This window comes from Polyodon spathula, chromosome 5 (genome assembly GCF_017654505.1).
Source record: "Polyodon spathula isolate WHYD16114869_AA chromosome 5, ASM1765450v1, whole genome shotgun sequence".
In the NCBI taxonomy this organism is placed as follows: Eukaryota; Metazoa; Chordata; class Actinopteri; order Acipenseriformes; family Polyodontidae; genus Polyodon; species Polyodon spathula.
Window position 1 is genome coordinate 16743931 of NC_054538.1, and position 20451 is coordinate 16764381.

At 39.4% G+C, this 20451-nt stretch overlaps 1 protein-coding gene across 13 annotated transcripts in view; it reads left to right on the forward strand.

Moving 5' to 3' along the window:
* LOC121315630 (myotubularin-related protein 9-like) overlaps positions 1-17400 on the forward strand; it is a 33283-nt gene extending 15883 nt beyond the window's left edge. For 6 of the 13 annotated variants that reach the window (XR_005950294.1, XR_005950292.1, XR_005950291.1 and 3 more), the window contains 4 exons: positions 3790-3887; positions 12065-12258; positions 12584-12626; positions 12760-12807. Coding sequence is in view for 7 of the 13 variants with exons in the window: in XM_041249894.1 (XP_041105828.1) it covers positions 12075-12258; positions 12584-12626; positions 12760-12830; positions 13065-13214; positions 13317-13489; positions 13684-13774; positions 14772-15041; positions 15601-15740 (1122 nt within the window). In the remaining 6 variants the exon portion in view is untranslated. Of the gene's footprint in view, positions 1-3789; positions 5734-9578; positions 9736-11033; positions 11393-12064; positions 12259-12583; positions 12627-12759; positions 12831-13064; positions 13215-13316; positions 13490-13683; positions 13775-14771; positions 15042-15600 lie in introns of those variants that run through there. The other 7 variants (XM_041249890.1, XM_041249892.1, XM_041249891.1 and 4 more) reach the window with 7 other exon arrangements.
* The last annotated feature ends 3051 nt before the right edge of the window (positions 17401-20451 follow it).

The following is a 20451-nucleotide window of genomic DNA, read 5'->3' on the forward strand; positions in this document are numbered from 1 at the left end:
CCTCCACCGCCTCTGCTGTATACAGGTCCTTATAAAAACCCACAGCCAGCTTCCGGGTCTCTGCATGCTCCCTGAGCTCCTGCCCAGCCGATGTCCTCAGGCAATGAATCACTTTGCTCTGTGCGCTCTTCTTCTCCAGCCCAAAGAAACAGTGAGTGGGTGCATCCATCTCCACTAAGCTCTGGAACCGCGATCTCACCAGAGCCCCCTGCACCTTTACGTCCAGCAGATCCGCCAACCCCCTTTTTTTACATTTCAGGCCCTCAATTAGCCTCTCATTTGGGCTGGACTCCAGAGCTCTGTGTCCATTTGCTCACCCTCTCCCTCTGTTCCGTGACTTTCTACGCTCTCACTTTTTTTTTGTGTTATCTTGTGCTTTGGTTTGGCTTTCCGCCCCCACTACAGCGTCACTGCCTGCCTCCTGGGGCTCAGCTGCCACCCCGTCACTAGCCTGCTCTCCCTCCGTGCTGCCTGCAGGTAATGATCCGCCATCGAGCCCAGCACCGGCCGGTCCTGCTTTCTGCTTATCAGCAGTCTAGTCTCCCTTACTCCTATCCCGCTCCCCACTCTCCTTCTCAGGAGAATTTTTCACCAGGTGTCCTTCAGTCCCACATCTGAAACACTTCATCGAATCAGAGGTTGCATAAATAACAATCACTGCCATCCACCTTAAACTTAAGCGTGATGTTAAGATCTTCATCAATGTTTAAGAATCATAAAAACAACTGCCTTCTGAACGACATAACATGTTTCAAATGTGGCGACTTGCAGCCTAAAGGTATTCTCTTCACCCCGGACATGAGCTGCCCATATCTAGCCAGCTCCCTCTCTATCACTTCATTTTTCAGGAACGGGGGAACATTAGAAAGGGTGATTCTCCTAGCTGGGACAGCTAAAGGAATTACTGGAAGAAAAGTATTAACAACAATCCCCTTTTCTACAACCATTGATACTAACTCCACCATACCCAATAGCGAGCACACATTCCTCCAAAGGGATAAACCCCTCGGCGGAAATTTTAACTCCGTGTCGGCGGGTTAACTTTTCAAAAGAAAAGTTTGGCGGCGGCCTCCCTCCTGTGCCGGCCATCCTGCCCACTGACAGAGCATTAGCTCAGCACACAAAAACGTTCACCAGTACACATTAAACAAGAAATGCAAAACAATATAGAAACAGAAAAAAAAGAGGAAAAGACCGACAAACCTGCCAGCAGCGCTCACGCACACACCACCACACCGCACTCACTCCGCCAGGCAAAACAAGTCGAGATAGATAAATAGAGAAAGATAGATATGCCTTTACATACCACATAGTACTAAGTAGGTATAGGTGTAGTACCACTTTAAACGGAACTGCTCCAGAAGTTAGAAATCAAGTTTCCCTACTTAAGTCAATTCCATTCCGACTGGGATACCTTATAAGTGAGTGTAACAGGGATAGCGTCATGTTACTAGCTTCATGGGACGGTATCCGAAAAATATTGCGTTATACGTCCCCATATGTTGCTACAACTGTTCAAATAACGTACCTGACATTTCTTTTCATCGTTAATATCCTGACAACTTTTTACACTTATAACATTAAAGTCTCTGTCCAAGATCTTTTCAAAATGATCACCCTAGTGCACTGGGGTTTGAGATATGATCACTGCAAGAAGAAGAATTTGAAAACATAACAAGTAGTGCTCTGGCTTTTCTGTTCGGTACCACATCATGGATTGTTATTGCTGCGTTACCTGTTTGACAATGTGATCAGTAATCCTTACACTATCACTGCACTAGGATGGTCATTTTGAAAAGATCTTTGACAGAGACTTTAAAGTTATAAGTGTAAAAAGTTGTCAGGAAGTTAACAGTGAAAAGAAAAATTAACTGCCCCTGAAATACAAGCTCAGCTAAATGCTACTAGAAGTACAGATGTTTCAACATCAACTGTTCAGAGGAGATTGCGTGAAGCTGGCCTAACTGGAAGAATTGCTGCAAAGAAACCATTGTTAAGAGTGCAGAATAAGAGGAAGAGACTTGCCTGGGCCAAAAAACACAAACTGGACGTTTGAGGAGTGGAAGTCGGTCTTATGGACCGATGAGTCAAAATTTGAAATATTTGGGTCCAACCGCCGAGTATTTGTAAGACGCACAGAGGGTGAGCACATGAGTTCTGCATTTGTGGTTTCCACTGTGAAGCATGGAGGAGGCAGTGTCATGGTCTGGGGTTGCTTTGCTGGTGACAGAGTTGGTGATCTTTACCAAGTCCATGGCAAGCTCAACCAGCATGGCTATTATAGCATACTTCAGAGGCATGCCATTCTATCAGGATTACAGCTAGTTGGGCAGTCCTTCATTCTTCAGCAAGATAATGACCCGAAACACACCTCAAAGTTGTGCAAGAACTATCTGGCGAAGAAGGAAAGTGAAGGACAACTCAATCTAATGACCTGGCCTGCCCAGTCTCCAGACGTCAATCCTATAGAACTTGTATGGGACGAACTGGACAGAAGAGTCAAAGCAAAGCTACCCACAAGTGCCCTACATCTCTGGGAATTGCTGCAGAAGAGCTGGGAAGCGTGTCGGGTGATTTCCTGCTGAAACTTGTTAACCGAATGCCTCGTGTTTGTGAGGCTGTTATTAAGGCAAAGGGTGGCTATTTTGAGGAATCCAAGATTTAGAGACAATTTTCAATTTTCTTGAACATTGCTTTGATACTCCTTATGTTTTGTTATATATATTGTAACATGTGTTTTCATTTTCAGGTATTTACAGAAACGTGTACGACAAAACATTGTCAACTATGAAAAAAAACTAGTTTCCAGCAACTTTTGACTGGTACTGTGTGTGTGTGTATATATATATATATATATATATATATATATATATATATATATATATATATATATATATATATATATATAATGTGTGTGTGTGTGTATATGTATATATATATATATATATATATATATATATTTCTTGACAAAACAAATTCATACCAGTAGGTACATTTTAAGAGACCCTTTTGTGCAACTTGTTTTTGCTATTAAGTTACCAGATCTGGCGCACATGAGTATGTGTACTGTTTATTGTAATTTAGCACATTTTCACCAGGAGTATTAGCTCTTTATGAAGTAGTTTGAAAATAAATAAAAAAATGATAAAGTAAATGGTTTAAACTTTCAATGCCAAAAATACCAGTAACATTGATGTTGGGTAGCTCAATGTTGGTATTTGTTATAATATAGAGAAATTAAATGTGGCATGTTAATGTGTAACAAGTACAGTATTATTGTTTAATTTTCTTTCTAATATTGCATTGGGACAAGGAACTACTACTGAGTTTGGATTTGCATGAGTTTTTTTTTTTTTTTATTAGGAGATGATATCAAAGCATTTAACTGAAAGGGTTATTTTATATGTGGACTATATGCACAAGACTGTACCCATGTGGATTCTCCAACAGTGATATCAAGTGTATAGATACAGTTGATTGGGCATTTGTCTTAAATTCATGTGACCCAAGTACCAGCAGTTTAGCCTGTTAACTTGAAATAATTACGGCTGAGATGCAGAGCTCCCATTGTAATGCTGCTTTATTTGCAGCTTCTTGCGATGCTTGATGTGAAATGTGATTTAAAAAAAAAATAATAATAATTGAGGCAACAGCTTAAAATAAGGAAGGCACTAGCCAAAAGTTAACTTAAGTTTTACCAACAATCTAGTCTGTTTTTTAGTACCTTGCATTCCTGTTCATTTGAATGTACTGTAATGAATTGTTCCTTTGGTTACTGCTTTCCTGTAGGTGTGTTCCTGCGCTGGAACCGCAGTTCCAAGTGCCTGGATGAAGCGTATGAAGAGATGATCCGCATAATTGAACACAACAAGGAGCTGCAGAGTAAGTTGAATACACTGCGCAGGCAGCTGGCTGAACTAGAGACTGAGGATGTGCAACTGGAGACCCCATAAACCATGACAGAGGTGTTGGCCAGCAGCTCTCAATTCTTCATTTAAAGTACACTAGGATCTCCCCCTTCCCCTTACAAAATACCAGAAAGAGATGCACAGGGACTTCCTTCCAGTAAGAAAGAGCTTGAGCAACCTTTTCCTCAGTCCATGAAATTCAAAATGAAAACAGAATTCATGTTGTTCCCCTCTCCGTTGGAAGGTTAAATAGATTTCTAATGATACTGTATTATAAACGGTCGTTGGCAAATTCTCATTTTCCTTGCAATACAGTGTGTGACCTTGAGCAGGTCTCTTTCCTTGTGTCTCATCCAGATATCAAATTCAAACTGAATAAGAAAAAAATCTGTAAAAAAAATAGTTTGGGGAGAATATTCATACATTTCTAAATGAAGTTAAGTTAAAAACAAATGTGCAACATTATAGTAGAATATTACACGGACAGATCTCAGAAGCACAGTCCTTCAAGTTTTTTGCATCACTGGCTTGTGTTGTTTTTATTAGAGGGATATAGTTTGATAAGCTTTGGGGTTAGAAACACTAAGAGTGAACTAACATAACAAGCTGGTCAAGCTGTACTCTTTACAATTGTTACAGGTTAAAATTGATTTATACATCTGGACTATAAGAGCAAGGATACAGAAAATACATTATTATAGACTTTGGACTCTGCAAGAATTAACATTTTAGAAATTAGGAAGTAATAATTTTACAAATAGTGGATGATGACCTGCGTTGCAGTTGGAACAAGGCGTTTTTGTAAGACCAGTTATGAACGCACTTGTACGCATTGGTTGGAATTCACTGCTGCCAGATGAGTACAAAGAATCCAGAATGTTGGATTAATTAAGGTTCTGCCCACATTTAAATTATTTAAGTTGGAACGTGCTTTAATATGTTTGTAAAACACTCCAGTTACTGTACATGAGCACAGGTGTAGTACCTTTGCTGTGCAAACACTGATTTCACTACGGTGTCTTGAAGAAAGATTTTGTGAGCCAATATCATAAAGACACTAATTATTATTATTAACAATGTGCTTAACTGCCATTATGCTCCATTGCTTTCAGTTTGAATTTAAAACCAAACCAGGCTGATGGGCAGTAAAATCATCCTGGAGAGCAAGCGTTTAAACTCCAAAGTTCAATCCTTAATTCGTGAAAGTGTATTCACTGTTATTTCAGAAAACTTGACACTGCGGGGAAATGGGGATATTTTGGATTTCCCCATTTAGAAATTATTACAAATGAAGTGTCAAACAAATAAGTACCCTAAAACTTTGTCATCCTATTAGCATGTGTGATGAGCGGATTGAGGGTAAGCCCTAATGTTCTAAAGCTGATTCTTTTTGTTTTTTGTTTTACTGTATGCATCTACCGGACGTATGGTCATTCTATTCCAGTTTTTTTCTTTAAGTCTTTGTTTAAAGTCATTACATTTCCATCCAAAAGCATACAGTGTTTGCAAATAGTGTTAGCCTTTATATTCCATTAACATGCTGAAGAGAGATGAGTACAGCATTTTTTAATGGTTAGTGGATGTGTCATACGTGTAGATTTTAAAATCATAAATACATTTAAAAAGTGATGTTGGTGTACTCGGGACCACTGTAGAAACGACTCATCCGTTACAGTATTTAATTATTATTTGCGCCTTAAGAATGTTTAATAGAAATGTGTTTAGTTGTTGCTGTTTTAAAATCATGTGTTTTGTGTTCTGTGACGTGTTGCAACAGCTCTAAAGCACTGGAATGTACTGTGCAATAAATTATGTCAACAAATGATTTGAAGACTGTTTTTTCAAGTTGTTAATCAGGAATACACAGATATACTGTAAATAAGCGTTACAATAGCAAAATTACTAACATACCACCAGTCTCGACCCAAAATCAATAAAAATTAGCATTATATATATATACTTTTTTTCAACAAATGATACATTTGGCTCCTAAACAATATCTAAATAAAAAGCCGTGCAAGTTGTGCAGGGGCGAAATCGGGAATGTGGACCACCTGTCAGCCAATCAGTGTCCAGCAGACAGAGTTCTAGTCTTGTGATGACCTGGATAGTGGTGTTCCAAACTCTTCCTTTGTAAATATCAAAATAACACATTCATGAATGCGTTTTATTTTTTCTGCAACAGATGGCTTAACTATAAAGCAGTTCATTGTAAAATATCTATAAGGTATTATATCTGACCAGTACTAGTATTTTTATTAGATGTTTGTTCTTTTTAGTGATTAGCCAATGTAATTAGCAATGCGTGTGCTACGTTTGTGAGCACTCATCTGTCTTGAGTGCTGTGTGTCTTTTGCATGTTTGGAAGGGTGTCTGCATGTGTTTAGTTTGAGGTATCACCCAGGGGAGTCAAATAAGAAATAAGCAGAAATATGTATTTAAGAAAATGGTTATCTGGTGTCATGTTAATTTATGGTACACATTAAAAAGTGGTACACAGTGTATTGCGCTTGCTCGGGCATGCACAAATGATGTTAGCTCAGAAAACAATGAAATGCTATTCTGAAAGGGGTTTGATGTACTGAGTTGGGCCATTTAAAGTTATTTTTAATATAGTTTTTTTTTCACAATTTAGCAAATGTTTGAGACTTTAACTGATGAGCAACAAATTGGGTTATCTAAAATTGTAAACATACAATTTTGTGTGAACTAGTTGGTCTTGTTCATAGTAATTTGTGCAGTAGTCAATCACAGCACCTCAGAATCAAAGATAGCATACCAAAGCCTGTCAGTTTGTACTGGAATTAATGGTTCCATAGTTTCTTTATTCATTATTAATTTGTAACCTATGCTGCTTTAATGTAGTATCATAATGAAATCATCGCTGCTTGTATTGGTTAGCCAGATGTGGTGACAGCAGCTTTAAGTCAGTGGGAAACTTTCACCGGTTTCAGTTATTGTAGCTTGATATTGTCATCTTACACAGCAGTTCAGATTAGGCATTTAAAAAAATCCTAAATACGCACTAAATTAAAAAGGGATGCTTAAAAAAAAAAAAAAAAGCACAGCTACACAGCTTGAGTTCCCCTAAAACTTCCACGTACAACTACATCTCCCAGAATACAGTGTCTTCACTTACTAGGAAACTATACACAAGAAAAGCCAACCTAACAACATGATCCAATCTGTGGCTATCCTTGTTGTCTTTGCAGGCAGCCAATCACAGTAAGAATAAGGACCGTTCGAAGCAACACAGGTTGAAGCGTAATTGCGCTTCAGTCTAGCTACAATACAAATGGAACTATTGTCAACCGCTAAAACAATTTTTTTTTTTTTTTTTTAAAACAAAAAAATATTAAACTGTTTTAGAACTTTAGTGTAATTCCTTATTTATCTGTATGGCTTTGTGCTGAAATTTTAACGTGTTCACTGATTTTAAGAATGCAATGTTAAAATTTAAGTAACGGAATTAATTTGCAGAGTCAGTGTAATCCCTCAAATAAAATTTGCTGAGCCAATAAAGAACCTTGTAGAACACACGCTTGGTTGTACAGTAGTTCAAAGTAACATTGCAGTTAAAATGGAAGGCTCTTTTTTAATGCCTACCTCATTTATCGGAATTGCTCGTGACTTCAAGGTAATGTGAATAACCAATTTATTACTTAGAAAATCTAAAAAAAAAAAAACATGGTTCTCAGTTCAGCTCCTCCTATATGGCACAAGGCAACCCCAGCTCAACGGAGGAAGCTGGTAGTCAGTGAGGTGCAAAAGCAGTAGGAAAGGATCAGGTGTGTAAAGGCCATTTCCCAGGCCAAGCACGGAGAATGGATGAGATGTGGAAGTGTGGAACAACGCAAGATCGGCTTGCAAGACCTATGGACAATGGAACAGCAGGATCAGTTTCCTCATCAGATCAGCATATGATGTTCTCCCATCACCACAGAACCTAAACCTCTGGGTGGGCTGAGGATCCCTCATGTCCTTTGTGTTCATCACCTGCAACATTAAGGCACATTTGAAAGGATGTAAGGTGGGTCTTAGCCAAGGACGGTTTACTTGGCGCCATGACCAGGTGCTGCGATGTTTGGCCTTAGCATTTTAAGACAAGCATAACCTGACCAATAAGTTGCCACCAGTTCCATCAAAGCATTACACACAAAAGACAATAACCCTCCGTCCAGGAGAGCAACCACCAAGAAAAGGTGTTAAAACCAAGCCTCGCCCAGGACTACTGGAAGCTGCTGGCTGATGCTGGTCAACGGCTTATTTTTCCACTTGAGATTGCCACCACTAACCTTCGACCAGACATTGTCTTGTGGTCTGGATCAGAACGCCTTGTTCATATGGTAGAGTTAACAGTGCCATGGGAAGATGCTGTGGATGAGGCGTATGAGGGGAAGAAACTTTGGTATGCTCAACTAGCTGCTGAAGCAGAACAGCGAGGATGGAGAGTCCGAGTTTACCCAGTGGAGGTGGGTTGTCGAGGATTTGTACACTCTACAACCCAGTTTCTCAGAGACGTCAGGTTCAGTGACCAAGAGTTGCGTCGCACAGTGAAGACATCTGAAGCAGCAGAAAGGAGCAGCATCTGGCTGTGGTTGAGACGGAAAGACTCTGGATGGGAATCTGAAGCACAATAGAAAGAAAGCAACGCTGATATACAGGTAAGTAAGCTAGGCTTAGCTGAGTGGGGGATGGAGGGGGGTGATGCTGGGACACCAAAATCACTGTTGAGCCCTCGAGGTGTCGTGGGCTAGACAACGAAACGCAGAGGATGGAAGGTGCCCACTTGAAGACCCCAGAGATGTACCCTACTTAGCTCAACACAGACTGTTGTCATGCTGATGCGCTGGGGAGACCGCACTGGGTTGATCCCCGGAGCCAGCATCGCAGCCATTGTGTGTGCTAATGCGCTGGGGAGGCAAAATGAGCCGATCCCTGGAGCCAGCATTACATTTCAGCAATCAACACCAGAAAGAAGGATATCTGCATCATCAAATGGAAAACAATGCAAATGGATGGAGATGCAGATGGATCACATTAGTTTACTGCAAAGCTACATCTTAGTTGGTGCTTATCTTGGCTAGAGCCAAGTTCAAATCAGCATGAAGTTCAACATCTACTCTCATGTAATGGAAATCAAATTAATATTTGCAATTACTTCAAAGTATATATAAATGCAACTGTTCAAAAACTACACCTACTATCAACATTTAAAAGAGAGTTAACACATTTGTTAGGAACAATTACAAATACAATGAATACAAAAGAAGTTTAAAAAATATTTCTCTTCATTATTATAATGGGTATTTTTGTATACATATGCAAAGTTTTTTTTTTTACTGTAATCTCCCTTTGGTTATTTTTTGTTTTATTTTAAATAATAATACTACTACTTCAGTGTAATGATGCATTTGTATCCACTGAAAACACGTTTTACTCTCAGTGACAATCAGACATTAAGTTAGGGTCCCAGACCTAAAACCTTACCTTGACCGCTGCTGTCACCTGTACTTAGCCGATTGCGTATGTTTCTGACCCCTCACGACCCCTCATTCCAGTCCAGATTCAATACCTCTGACATCATAGTCAATTGAAAAGGCGGAGCGAGGACGTGAGAGGCACACCTCCGAGAATCAACCAATCAGGAGAGATGCTTGGTAACCATCTGGCAGGGAGTATATAACCAAGGTTCTGTAGGCTTGTGCGATAGTGCGCTGGGAAAGGGACTACTGTCAATCAAGCTATGGAAAAATAGTAATCAAGGAAAGGGGAGTCGAGCCTATTAGTTTATTTCAATTAATACACACTTCGATTGATTATTTTGGTAAGTAGCCCTCTTTTTGAGGTTAATTCTTACTTGAAATTGTACATTCTTAATTGGAAATTGTGATCCATCAGCATCGTGGAATACTCTATATAGCTATTCGATACCGTAATTATGAGTATTCTTTGTTTTCTCAGCATAGCAGTTTGAGATACAGACAAAAAAGAGCACCTGCTGGGTGCGGTTTCCGTATAGACGACAGGCTACAACTAAAGCAATTCGCAGCAGATCTGGCTAGGCAAAGCCCCACACTGATTTGTGATACAGCCGAGGAAAGTTTTGAAGCTTATGTAACCTGTATGAAGCCTATGCTAGGCTGTGAGTAACATCGCTGTGCATTGTGGAATTTCAACATTAGGGAGAGTGTGTGTCTCAGTCATATTAGTCAGTATATTATATATATATATATATTATATACTATATAATTAAATGCGTTTTTTGCAATTAATTTTTTTTTTTTTTTTTAGACATTAGTACAACGAAAAACGTTTAAAAAAACAAACGTTCAAATTGTTGGAACCCCCCGTTGAAGTTAGCTGTGACATAAAGGGGTCTTTTAAAACTTATGACTGAAAAACCCATTTGGGTAATGTTTTTCTGGAAAACAATTTTTTATTATTATTATTTACTTTTTTTATAATCTTTTGCTAAATTGCATGACCTTTTACATTTTACACAGTGCTGTGCATGGGTAACATTTAAATTTTCTTTTGCTGTTGAGTCGTTGATGGGGAATTTTACATACCGCTACAATAGTATTTTCTACAGGTCTGTAGGTTCTATAGACATTGTCATCACAAATACATTGCAAATGTCATGGACTTTCCTATGTTATGTTCTTATTATGTTATATTATCATGAATCTACTTTGAACCTTAATCTGTCTAGCTTTGCCTAGAGATAACGATCAACCTCACACCTCGAATGCACCAGGCACTCAGGAAATAAATGGCTAATCAAACCCGTCTAGGGAGAGAGAGGTGGTTTAGCATAGGAGTCTGAAAGAGAGAAATGTCTTAAAAGATTTAAAACAAATTTCACATAATGATTTAATACCACTATGAGTACAAGATGCAAGTGTTTTTATTCTTAAATTAACTAAAAAGTATAGAATAACCCAAGTAATAAATCCCTAAGAGAATTAAACTGTTTGCAAGCCAAGCCATAACCAAAACCAAACCATAACCAAAACCGCAACCAGACATGTTTGGTGTCTAAAGAAATGTAAGTTCTTATGGTAAAAATAACGAGAATTCAGAATAAAATCTGATTTAGCAAAAGTTGTGCATGTTTTAAAGTTTCCCCTTTCCAGATTATGATAATAAACCAAATCAGACAGAGGGAGCAATCAAGATTGTAAGCCCATGTGCTACAAAATAGCCAATCGGAGCATGCATTGGGAAATTCAAATCTCTTTGTTTGAAAAGTATAAAACCCCCGCTTTAGCCCAGCTCCTCGCTGCTCCAACCTTTTGATGACTGACCCAGACCTTTGAAGCTCCCCCGGACCCGCTAGCCGCCCCAAACCTAAGACGCTAAGAAACTAAAGACTGCACCTGGAGCCCTCAGCTCAAAGTATTTATCCATCAAGGTTGGGAGCCCTGACACTGAGAAACGCAAGGCAACGGAACTCTGAAAGAGACTACTTTTCAGGCTAGGTAACAATACTCTTAAAATATCTATTCAGGTATTGTGACCCCTTGTGTCAGTATGTAATAGTATTTCTTTGGTGAATTGTTGTTTTAAACCTTAGTTCTCATTGTAATGCTTTTAATGTGACATTTAAATTGTGTAACTGTTTTGTGTGATTTTTCAAACTTATTATATGGTATTTATTAAGCATGCAATCTTTCCAAGAGATTCCCAGTATTAAATCATTTGCTCATGTTGAACAAGCATGATTCATGAACTTTGAACAGTCTGGAACGTGGTCTATTTTCGGCTTGTTGTAACGTGTAAATCCGCCATCGTTTTCAGAGAGCGATATTAAAAACGGGTTTGTACATTACAATAATACCCACAGCTCTAATTGGAGGTCCCACCAGTACCTTGACTATCGAAGGTTCTTGGAGGTCCTTTAATTTATTGCTCTTAAGAAAATATTAACTGCCCACAATAGTACCCACAGGTCTGGGATTATTTATTTATGGGTAAAATATAGCTGCAGCTTTGGAAGATGCATAGGGCACTCTTTTAATTGATAAATCTATCCTCATTTCATTAATGCAAGTTCTATTTAAGTGCTTGTTTGGAGTATTCAGTTCCAGTTAATCAAAACGGTTCCTCTTAGAACCCAAGCTGAATATTTGTACACCTCTCTTTGAATGCAGGTAACAGAAAATGCCAGTTATGAGGGCTCTGACAAAAGCTGCCAAGCAGGCACTTCTAACCCCGGGATGTGGATGTTGGACCGCGGCTATTGCTGTCCGGACAATCGGCTTCTCTCCACGCCAGGTCACCTCGGACGCCAGTTTCCACTCAGTTTCCTTCTCTGAGGCTGATCATCCCAAAGTTTTAATCACAGGTAACTTGTTACCTTGGACTACAGACATGAATTACAGATCCATTTTACTGCCACATTTAAACCTGTACAAGCATTAAACAGCAACATGTATTTTCCTAAAGCATTTTTTTTTTTTTTTTATGCAGCCCTCCTTTGTAAATCTATAAGACTGCACAATCTAAACTGAGAGAAAGTTTCCATACTCACTTATTTAAGTTCCAGCATGGTTGAACTGCTATGGCAGTCTGGAGCTATGTCACTGTACTGCAGTAGTATTGCTTTGTCATTGTGATGCACACAGTCTGTTACCTGTTGTCAGCATATCTCACTGACTGGTGTTTTACAGGTGGTCTCGGACAGCTTGGGGTGGGCCTTGCTAAGATGCTGAGGTAAGGGCTTTAGACACTAAGAAAACACCGATTTATATACAGTGCTGTAGCTAGTTAATTTGAATATTCTGCCATATTTAATGTGAGATTTTTCACCTTGAACAAGCTTCACTAAATTATTTTCTTTCTACAGAAAACGTTTTGGCAACAACAACGTCATTCTATCAGACATCAGGAAGCCACCCAACCACATCTTCCACAGCGGTAAGTACTCCTTCTCAGACAGCTGTCTACAGTGTGCTCACTTAAGTTGTTCCGTCTCTTTTCTATGATAAACTGAGGGCAATTTTACCCCGAATAAGCATAGTTCAGAGATAAAGTAGTAAGGTGTGAGATCCCAGGTTTAATCCCAGTTCCGCTACAAATTAATTCTGTTGCAAGCTCTCCAGAGACCGGCACTGAAGTGGTTTCTTAATATACCTCCCCCTCCTTTTACAGGACCTTTTATTTATTCTGACATCTTGGACTATAAGAACCTGCGTGAGATTGTGGTGAACAACCGCATCACCTGGCTGGTTCACTACAGCGCCCTCTTGAGTGCTGTTGGAGAAGCGAATGTACAGCTGGCCCAGGAAGTCAACATCACTGGTGAGTGGGCTGTAATAAATCCACACAAGTTTGTGCTGTTAAGCAGCTCTAGGAATGCAACCAGTCATACAGAGGTTAACTAATTTCTCTCATTATTTTTAGGGTTACACAATATTCTGGATATTGCCTCTCAATACGGACTGCGTCTGTTTGTCCCCAGCACCATCGGAGCATTCGGCCCCACCTCCCCACGTGACCCCACTCCTGACCTGTGTGCGCAGCGGCCACGCACGATCTACGGCGTCTCCAAGGTGCACGCCGAGCTCATGGGAGAGGTAAGAATGGCAGGGCTGCTTAATGGATAAACCCACATTTCATTTTTGGAGCTCTAAAGTATCAGTAGTGGAATGGTAGAATTCAGGAAATGGTTTAGTTGTGCCAGAAAACCATTAAACAAAATCAGGGGGAATAATTTCTCTAAAGAAGGGATAAGAAGTCAGTCAATAACTTTTTTTTTCTTCTTTGTCAGTACTACCACCACAGGTATGGCCTTGATTTCCGTTGTTTGAGGTACCCTGGCATCATCTCTGCTGACTCCCAGCCAGGAGGCGGCACAACTGGTAGGTCACATCTTCTGTCATCAGTTGGGGAAAGGTAGCTGGGACAAATCGCAACCATCACGTCACTGTATCACGCTCTGCATTGGGTCTACCTAGCTGTGAAGTATTGACCTTCAGAGTGGAGGTTTCAGAGCTATATTGCAGTCCATTTGTTCGGCGCTTGTCAGGCATGCAAGATCCAATTTTTCACACGCCTTGTTTAAAATATCCCCCCCCCCCCCCCCCCCCCCCAGTAAAACAGGTTTAAAAGGCATTGAATTGCAAAAGAACACTCAGTACTGTACCTCTAGCCAAGCCCTTTCACATACCTCTTTATAGATGTGCATACTGATAAATCCTCTCCTGATCATTTGTTTTATCACCAAACTCCTCTCACTCTGCCATTGAAAGGTTTTCTCTGCTTTTTCCGGAGGAAAAAAAAAAACTAGTGACCTGTGCTTTGTCTTTTTGATGTCGGACAGGGACAGACGTCGGACTGGAAAGGGAAAATTGTAATGTCAGACCTGGTCCGACATAGGACCGCAAAGGGTTAAGCTAACTGTAATTAATGTTTGATTGTCAATATACATTACAAAGCTCCAGCATATTGAAAAATGTTGTGCTTGTCCAAACTCCTAGCATGGAGCCCTATGGTGGTTTATTTGTAGCTGCTGGGAGCCTATAAATTTGACATTCTTGCTGCTCCTGGCTTAACTGGGTAACCATGTAAAACAGTACCTTGAATTGGCAAAGGACACACTTCACAAATCATAATTTATAAACTCTTGCATAAGTGCTGCAGCCCTTTCCCAGGCTGAAAAGTTGTAGAGCTTTCAACCAAAACTGAGTGTTCCAGGCAGCATATTCACAGATATAACAAAATCTAGTGAAGAAAAAGTTATGTTCTTGCCAAAGCAGTTATAGATCAGAATGTATGTGCAAGTTTACAATAAGTTGTAGGTAAAACCATGACCAGAGACTTCCCCCATGCATGAACTCTGCTGTCCTTCCTTATTAGACTATGCCGTGGCCATCTTTCATGATGTCAGCAAGAATGGGACGTTTGAGTGCAACCTGAAGCCAGGCACACGCCTGCCCATGATGTACATTGACGACTGCCTGCGAGCCACGCTGGAGGTGATGGAGGCCCCGACTGAGCAGCTCCGCATGCGCACCTACAACATCAACGCCATGAGCTTCTCCCCTGAGGAGCTGGCTGCTGAGGTCAAGAAACAGATACCAGACTTCCAGATCACCTACAACATTGACCACGTGAGACAGGCCATTGGTAATAAATATCTTAATACTAAGACATCATTTAAAAAAAAACAAGTTATTGTTTTTATCCAGCGTGCAACAGCGGGTGTAGTTAGTGTTAGGCAAACGGCTGCTTTGTCTTGAACAACAAAAACATAAATCAACTCCTCTGTTGGTGGAGACTTGGTGCACACTGGCTAACAACTCCATTGCCCTGGGTGCAACTATTAGTCATAGGGACTTGAAGCATACATACACTGGTCAGATTTAATGCTGAGTAGGCAAGTGTGTAAAGATCTGAAATGGTAACAGGATTTCTGAATGAAAGCCGAGAGCTTTCTTTAACCAAGTGTAATACCTATAAACCTTATAGGTATAAGAACATGTCTGGTGAATAGAAAAAGGAAAACAATGTGTTAGTTTTATGTTTAGTTGCTGTCTGCTTGTGTAGAACATTTAACAAACCAAATCAGGGCATAGCTATTATGAAATGAAAGCCAGTTACCAAGTTGAAAATTTGACTTGCTTCCTTACAATATGTGTTTCGTTTATATAAATTGTAAACTTGGTATTTTTGATCCTCTCTCTAGCCGACAGCTGGCCGATGAACTTTGATGACGGCAACGCCCGCAATGACTGGGGCTGGAAACACGTATACGACCTCCCCAAGCTGGTAACGACAATGCTCATCTTCATCGGCTCCGACTCCCGCCTTGCTCACGCCAACTAAACCACGTAGCGCACCAGAGTCAGTGTATATAGTATAAAGACTTATCTAAATATGTATATTTTATATACATCCATTTAGATATGTATATATAATGCCTCCATATAGATTTATATCCAAGTAAAGTTTGAATATCAATCTTTAGCTTACCAATATGTATATTTTGGAATGTATACTGATGTGTAAAATGGTATCTGGCCCCTCCTCCGCGTAGTTTCTCAATTAGAGCTCAAGGCAGGGGTCCTTTTGAGATTCATAGATTATATATAATATATATATTATATAAAATGTAATAAGACCTGGCTTCAAGTATTGACCACTCCAGAAAAGGTGTGGTTTGTGTTTTTTTTTTTTTTATGGTCATTCTGGTTTTGAGCAGACATAATTTCGCTGTACATTGTTTATTTCTATTTTGCTTTCTTGGTACGAACATGACATGGTGTTACTGCTTTTGATATTGCTGTATGCAATTTTAAGGAAATTAACGTGTAAACAGTTTTCCTTACCAATATTAACTGGATATGCCCAGGACATACGCAGTGGCTTATCAATGCAGTCCTATGATGTATTGTGCAAAATATGCATCAAAACCCTATCGTCAATGTAGAGAATATTAGAGAGGGACACTCTGTTTCTCAGGGATTATCTAGTCTGACGTCAAATATAATAGTAGCAGATTGTTTTAGTTATCCTGTAAAGAACTTTGGCAAAAAACAGGTACTTCCTTAAATGGCTTTATCTCCCAAAAAAATTATAGGTTAACTTGGAACATTGCCAAAGCATAGTTGTGCAATTCTTAATCTTGAATAGACTGGATGGTGTTGAGGACGTACAGTACCTTGTTGCCTTATGCATCGGAACACTGGAGAGACCAGTGCTGGCTCTGACACAAACTGCACGAAAGAGCACAAACTGACTTCAGTTCTCGGTTTGTCTGTGTGCCAATGGGTTTCACGGTACCCCTCAGGAGTATGAAAGATATTTTTGTAATATACAAATCTATATATTGGCAGTTGCAAGACATTAAAATATGGTTTCAAATTTTCCTTTTACTTTAACCTTTTCCTTCTGTGTTACCATTTGTCTTTGGTTGGTATATTGTGTAGATTAATTTATTTAGCAGGGTGTCTCAGTGGATCTTTACAGTGATGATTTGAGAAAATGGGTCTTGTTGCCCCTTTTCATAGTAATAACCAAATTATTTCATCCTGGCTTACTGAGGTACGGGAGCCCATGTTCAAAATAATGCCTTGCTCTGGTGCTTCAGAATTATTAATGTAAAGAACTTTCTTTGTTTTCTGGCAGAACAGAAACCTTCATAGAGGGTGTCCCCTTTGTTTGTTTTTGTTTTTTAATCTATTGGAGCGCTATGAGAAGTGGCTGCCAGGTTGATAGACTAGTAGAGTATCAATAGACAAATAAAACTGATAAATTCATTAACCAGAAAAATCAGAATGTGTAGCACTTATTTAGAAAAGTTTAACTACAGTAGTCTCACTGTTACCATACCAACCGGTTACATAAGTTTCAGGTCAATTAGTATTCAAGTTGTTCTTTTTCATTGTCTTTTTTTTATGTAAAATTCATAGGGCACTTATTGTATGTAATTAAAGTGTTGGATAATATCTCAGCTTTGTCAGTAAAGTTAAATTTTTTCCATCAACCCTGAATGAATGTGTTGTTTTTACAGTATTGTCATTTAAATTTGACTCGAGAAATTTTAAATATTCAAATCCCTTCAATTCAACCTTGAGGCCAAATATTACTCTGTATACAAGCATGTGATGTGAAGTGATGCCTTCCACATATTGAAGGAAACATGTCCTACCACCTTTTGGCCTACAGTCTACTGGAATAATACTCAAACATACCTTCAAGCTACTGTTAATGTTTTCTTTCTAAAGGCTGGTTTGGAGGCGACTTCTGTATTTAAGTGTTGAATTACTAATTTCTGTAATTCAAGATTACTGATTTTTTTATTTTTATATAAAGGCTTCACTTGAAAGGATCACACATGATTGATCCTTGTGTGTTCCCCAGTCACCAGCAGCAGTGCAGGGACACCTGCCATACCTTTGAGGTCAAACATTCAAGTACTGAGCAGGTTCAACCATGGTAACCTGATATCCAACAGTTTACAGTATTTAACAACTAGCCATGGATCCTTTTATAAAGGTTGTGTAGCATTTGATTTGACTGTAGGAAAGTGGTTTGCTGTAGTATATCATGTTAAAAGAAAATACAGGGCCATGTGTATTGTTGCATTTTAATCTATACAGACAGGAATAAAAGGGAGTGATCAAAAAGGTTTAGTTAATATGATTAGGATAAGGCCTTAAACACTAACAGGACAGCTATGCAATACTCAAATACAGAATGGAGAATTTGTACAATAATACTTTGTATTGGTGAACTAATCAATTTACCTTAGCATGAAAATCATTTCAACAAAATTATAAAAGCAGATCCATAAAAGTACACAATTCTGTTAAAAAAAAAAAAAAAAAAAAAAAAAAAGCAGTAGCGTAGCGTAGAAGTATTTGAAAATGTATATATATATTATATATATATATATAATATATATATATATCTATATATATATATATATATATATATATATATAATAATGTGTACAGACACTTGGACTCTGGTGATGTTTAAAAATTTTTTCTTAAATCAGCAACTCTACATGTATGGCAGCCATTCCATTCCAGTGTCTGTTGAATTCCAACACAGGCACACCTCATTCTACTGAATGAGGTACTGATTAGGGGATCACCTGACCCAAATCTTATTTAACTGAGGAAAAGTATAAAACCCACTCCTGTGGTCATCACTATCCTCTTATAATAGGACCAGCTGGATGGCAAAACAGTGCTACTAGTACCTCAAAAGTAAATGGAATCAAAAAATAACTATTGACCATGCCCAAAGAGTTGAAAAGGAAAGTTTTGAGTGAGGAAAAGAAGGGTTCAATTCTGACTTTACTGGCAGAGGAATACAGTGAGTGTCGGGTTGCTTCCATCCTTCCAATTTCAAAGACAGCAGTTCATAAGAGCAAGGTCAAGCAGCACATATTGGGGACAAAGCTACAGCCCGGCAGAGGGAGAAAACGACTCTCCCCTGACCGGGATGACCGCCAACTCATTCGAATGTCACTCAGCAACCGTAGGATGACATCAAGTGACCTACAAAAAGAATGGCAAACAGCAGCTGGGGTGAAGTGCACGGCGAGAACAGTTCGAAACAGGCTCCTAGGGGCAGGGCTGAAGTCGTGCAAAGTTAGAAAAAAGCCCTTCAGCAATGAGAAGCAAAGATCCAGGCTGAGGTTTCCAAAATACCATAAGGATTGGTCCGTAGTGGACAGGAGTAAGGGCATCTTCCCTGATGAGTCTAATTTTCAGCTTTGCCCAACACTTGGTTGTCTAATGGTTAGACGGAGACCTGGAGAGGCCTACAAGCCACAGTGTCTCGCACCCACTGTGAAATGTGGTGGAGGATCGGCGATGATCTGGGGGTGCTTCAGCAAGGCTGGAATTGGGCAGATTTGTCTTTGTGAAGGACGCATGAATCAAGCCAAGTACAAGATTGTCCTGGAAGAAAACTTGCTTCCTTCTGCTCTGACAATGTTCCCCAACTCTGAGGATTGTTTTTTCCAGCAGGATAATGCTCCATGCCACACAGCCAGGTCAATCAAGGTGTGGATGGAGGACCACCAGATCAAGACCCTGTCAGTCATGGCCAGTCTCCAGACCTGAACCCCATTGAAAACCTCTGGAATGTGATCAAGAGGAAGATGGATGGTCACAAGCCATCAAACAAAGCCGAGCTGCTTGAATTTTTGCGCCAGGAGTGGCATAGTCACCCAACATCAATGTGAAAGACTGGTGGAGAGCATGCCAAGACGCATGAAAGCTGTACTTGAAAAATCAGGGTTGTTCCAGCAAATATTGATTTCTGAACTCTTCCTAAGTTAAAACATTAGTATTGTGTTTAAAAATGAATTTGAACTTTTTTCTTTGCATTATTCAAGGTCTGACAACACCATCTTTGGTGTTTTGACCAGTTGTCATTTTCTGCAAATAAATGCTCTAAATGACTATTTGGAATTTGGGAGAAATGTTGTCAGTAGTTTATAGAATAAAACAAAAATGTTCATTTTACCCAAACACATACCTATAAATAGAAAAACCAGAGAAACTGATAATTTTGCAGTGGTCTCTTAATTTTTCCCCCAGAGCTATATACAATTTATTTTTAAACTGTAATCCTAAAATGATTTTGTAATCCTTCTGTTTGCAGAAGTCTAGAGTGCCAGCCACTGTTTCTCTTACCATTGTTTTTGTATTTTATTGTTGAACTGTATTTACTGTACCACAGTTTATTTCTCTTACGAGTGTGCGCTCTTAGAGCTCACTGACTTAACATTAACCCTAAACAATCCTCGTTGCGAATGCTGTTCCCAAAGCTACCCAAGATTGTTTTACTCCTGTTGGAACTCTGCTCAGACTGCACTATCAAGCAGGATAAATTGTCACTTTGAGCGTGTGCACGTTATTTTATGTATATGTGCACACATAAGCAAGCATGGTTAAATAGTCATGTTAAAGCATGCTGAAAATGTATAATTCAATGGAATCAAATTATGGATGCAAGCCAGGTGGAACTGGTTTGGCTTCTATGAATCCTTGGCTGGAGAGTCACTGTTCTGTTG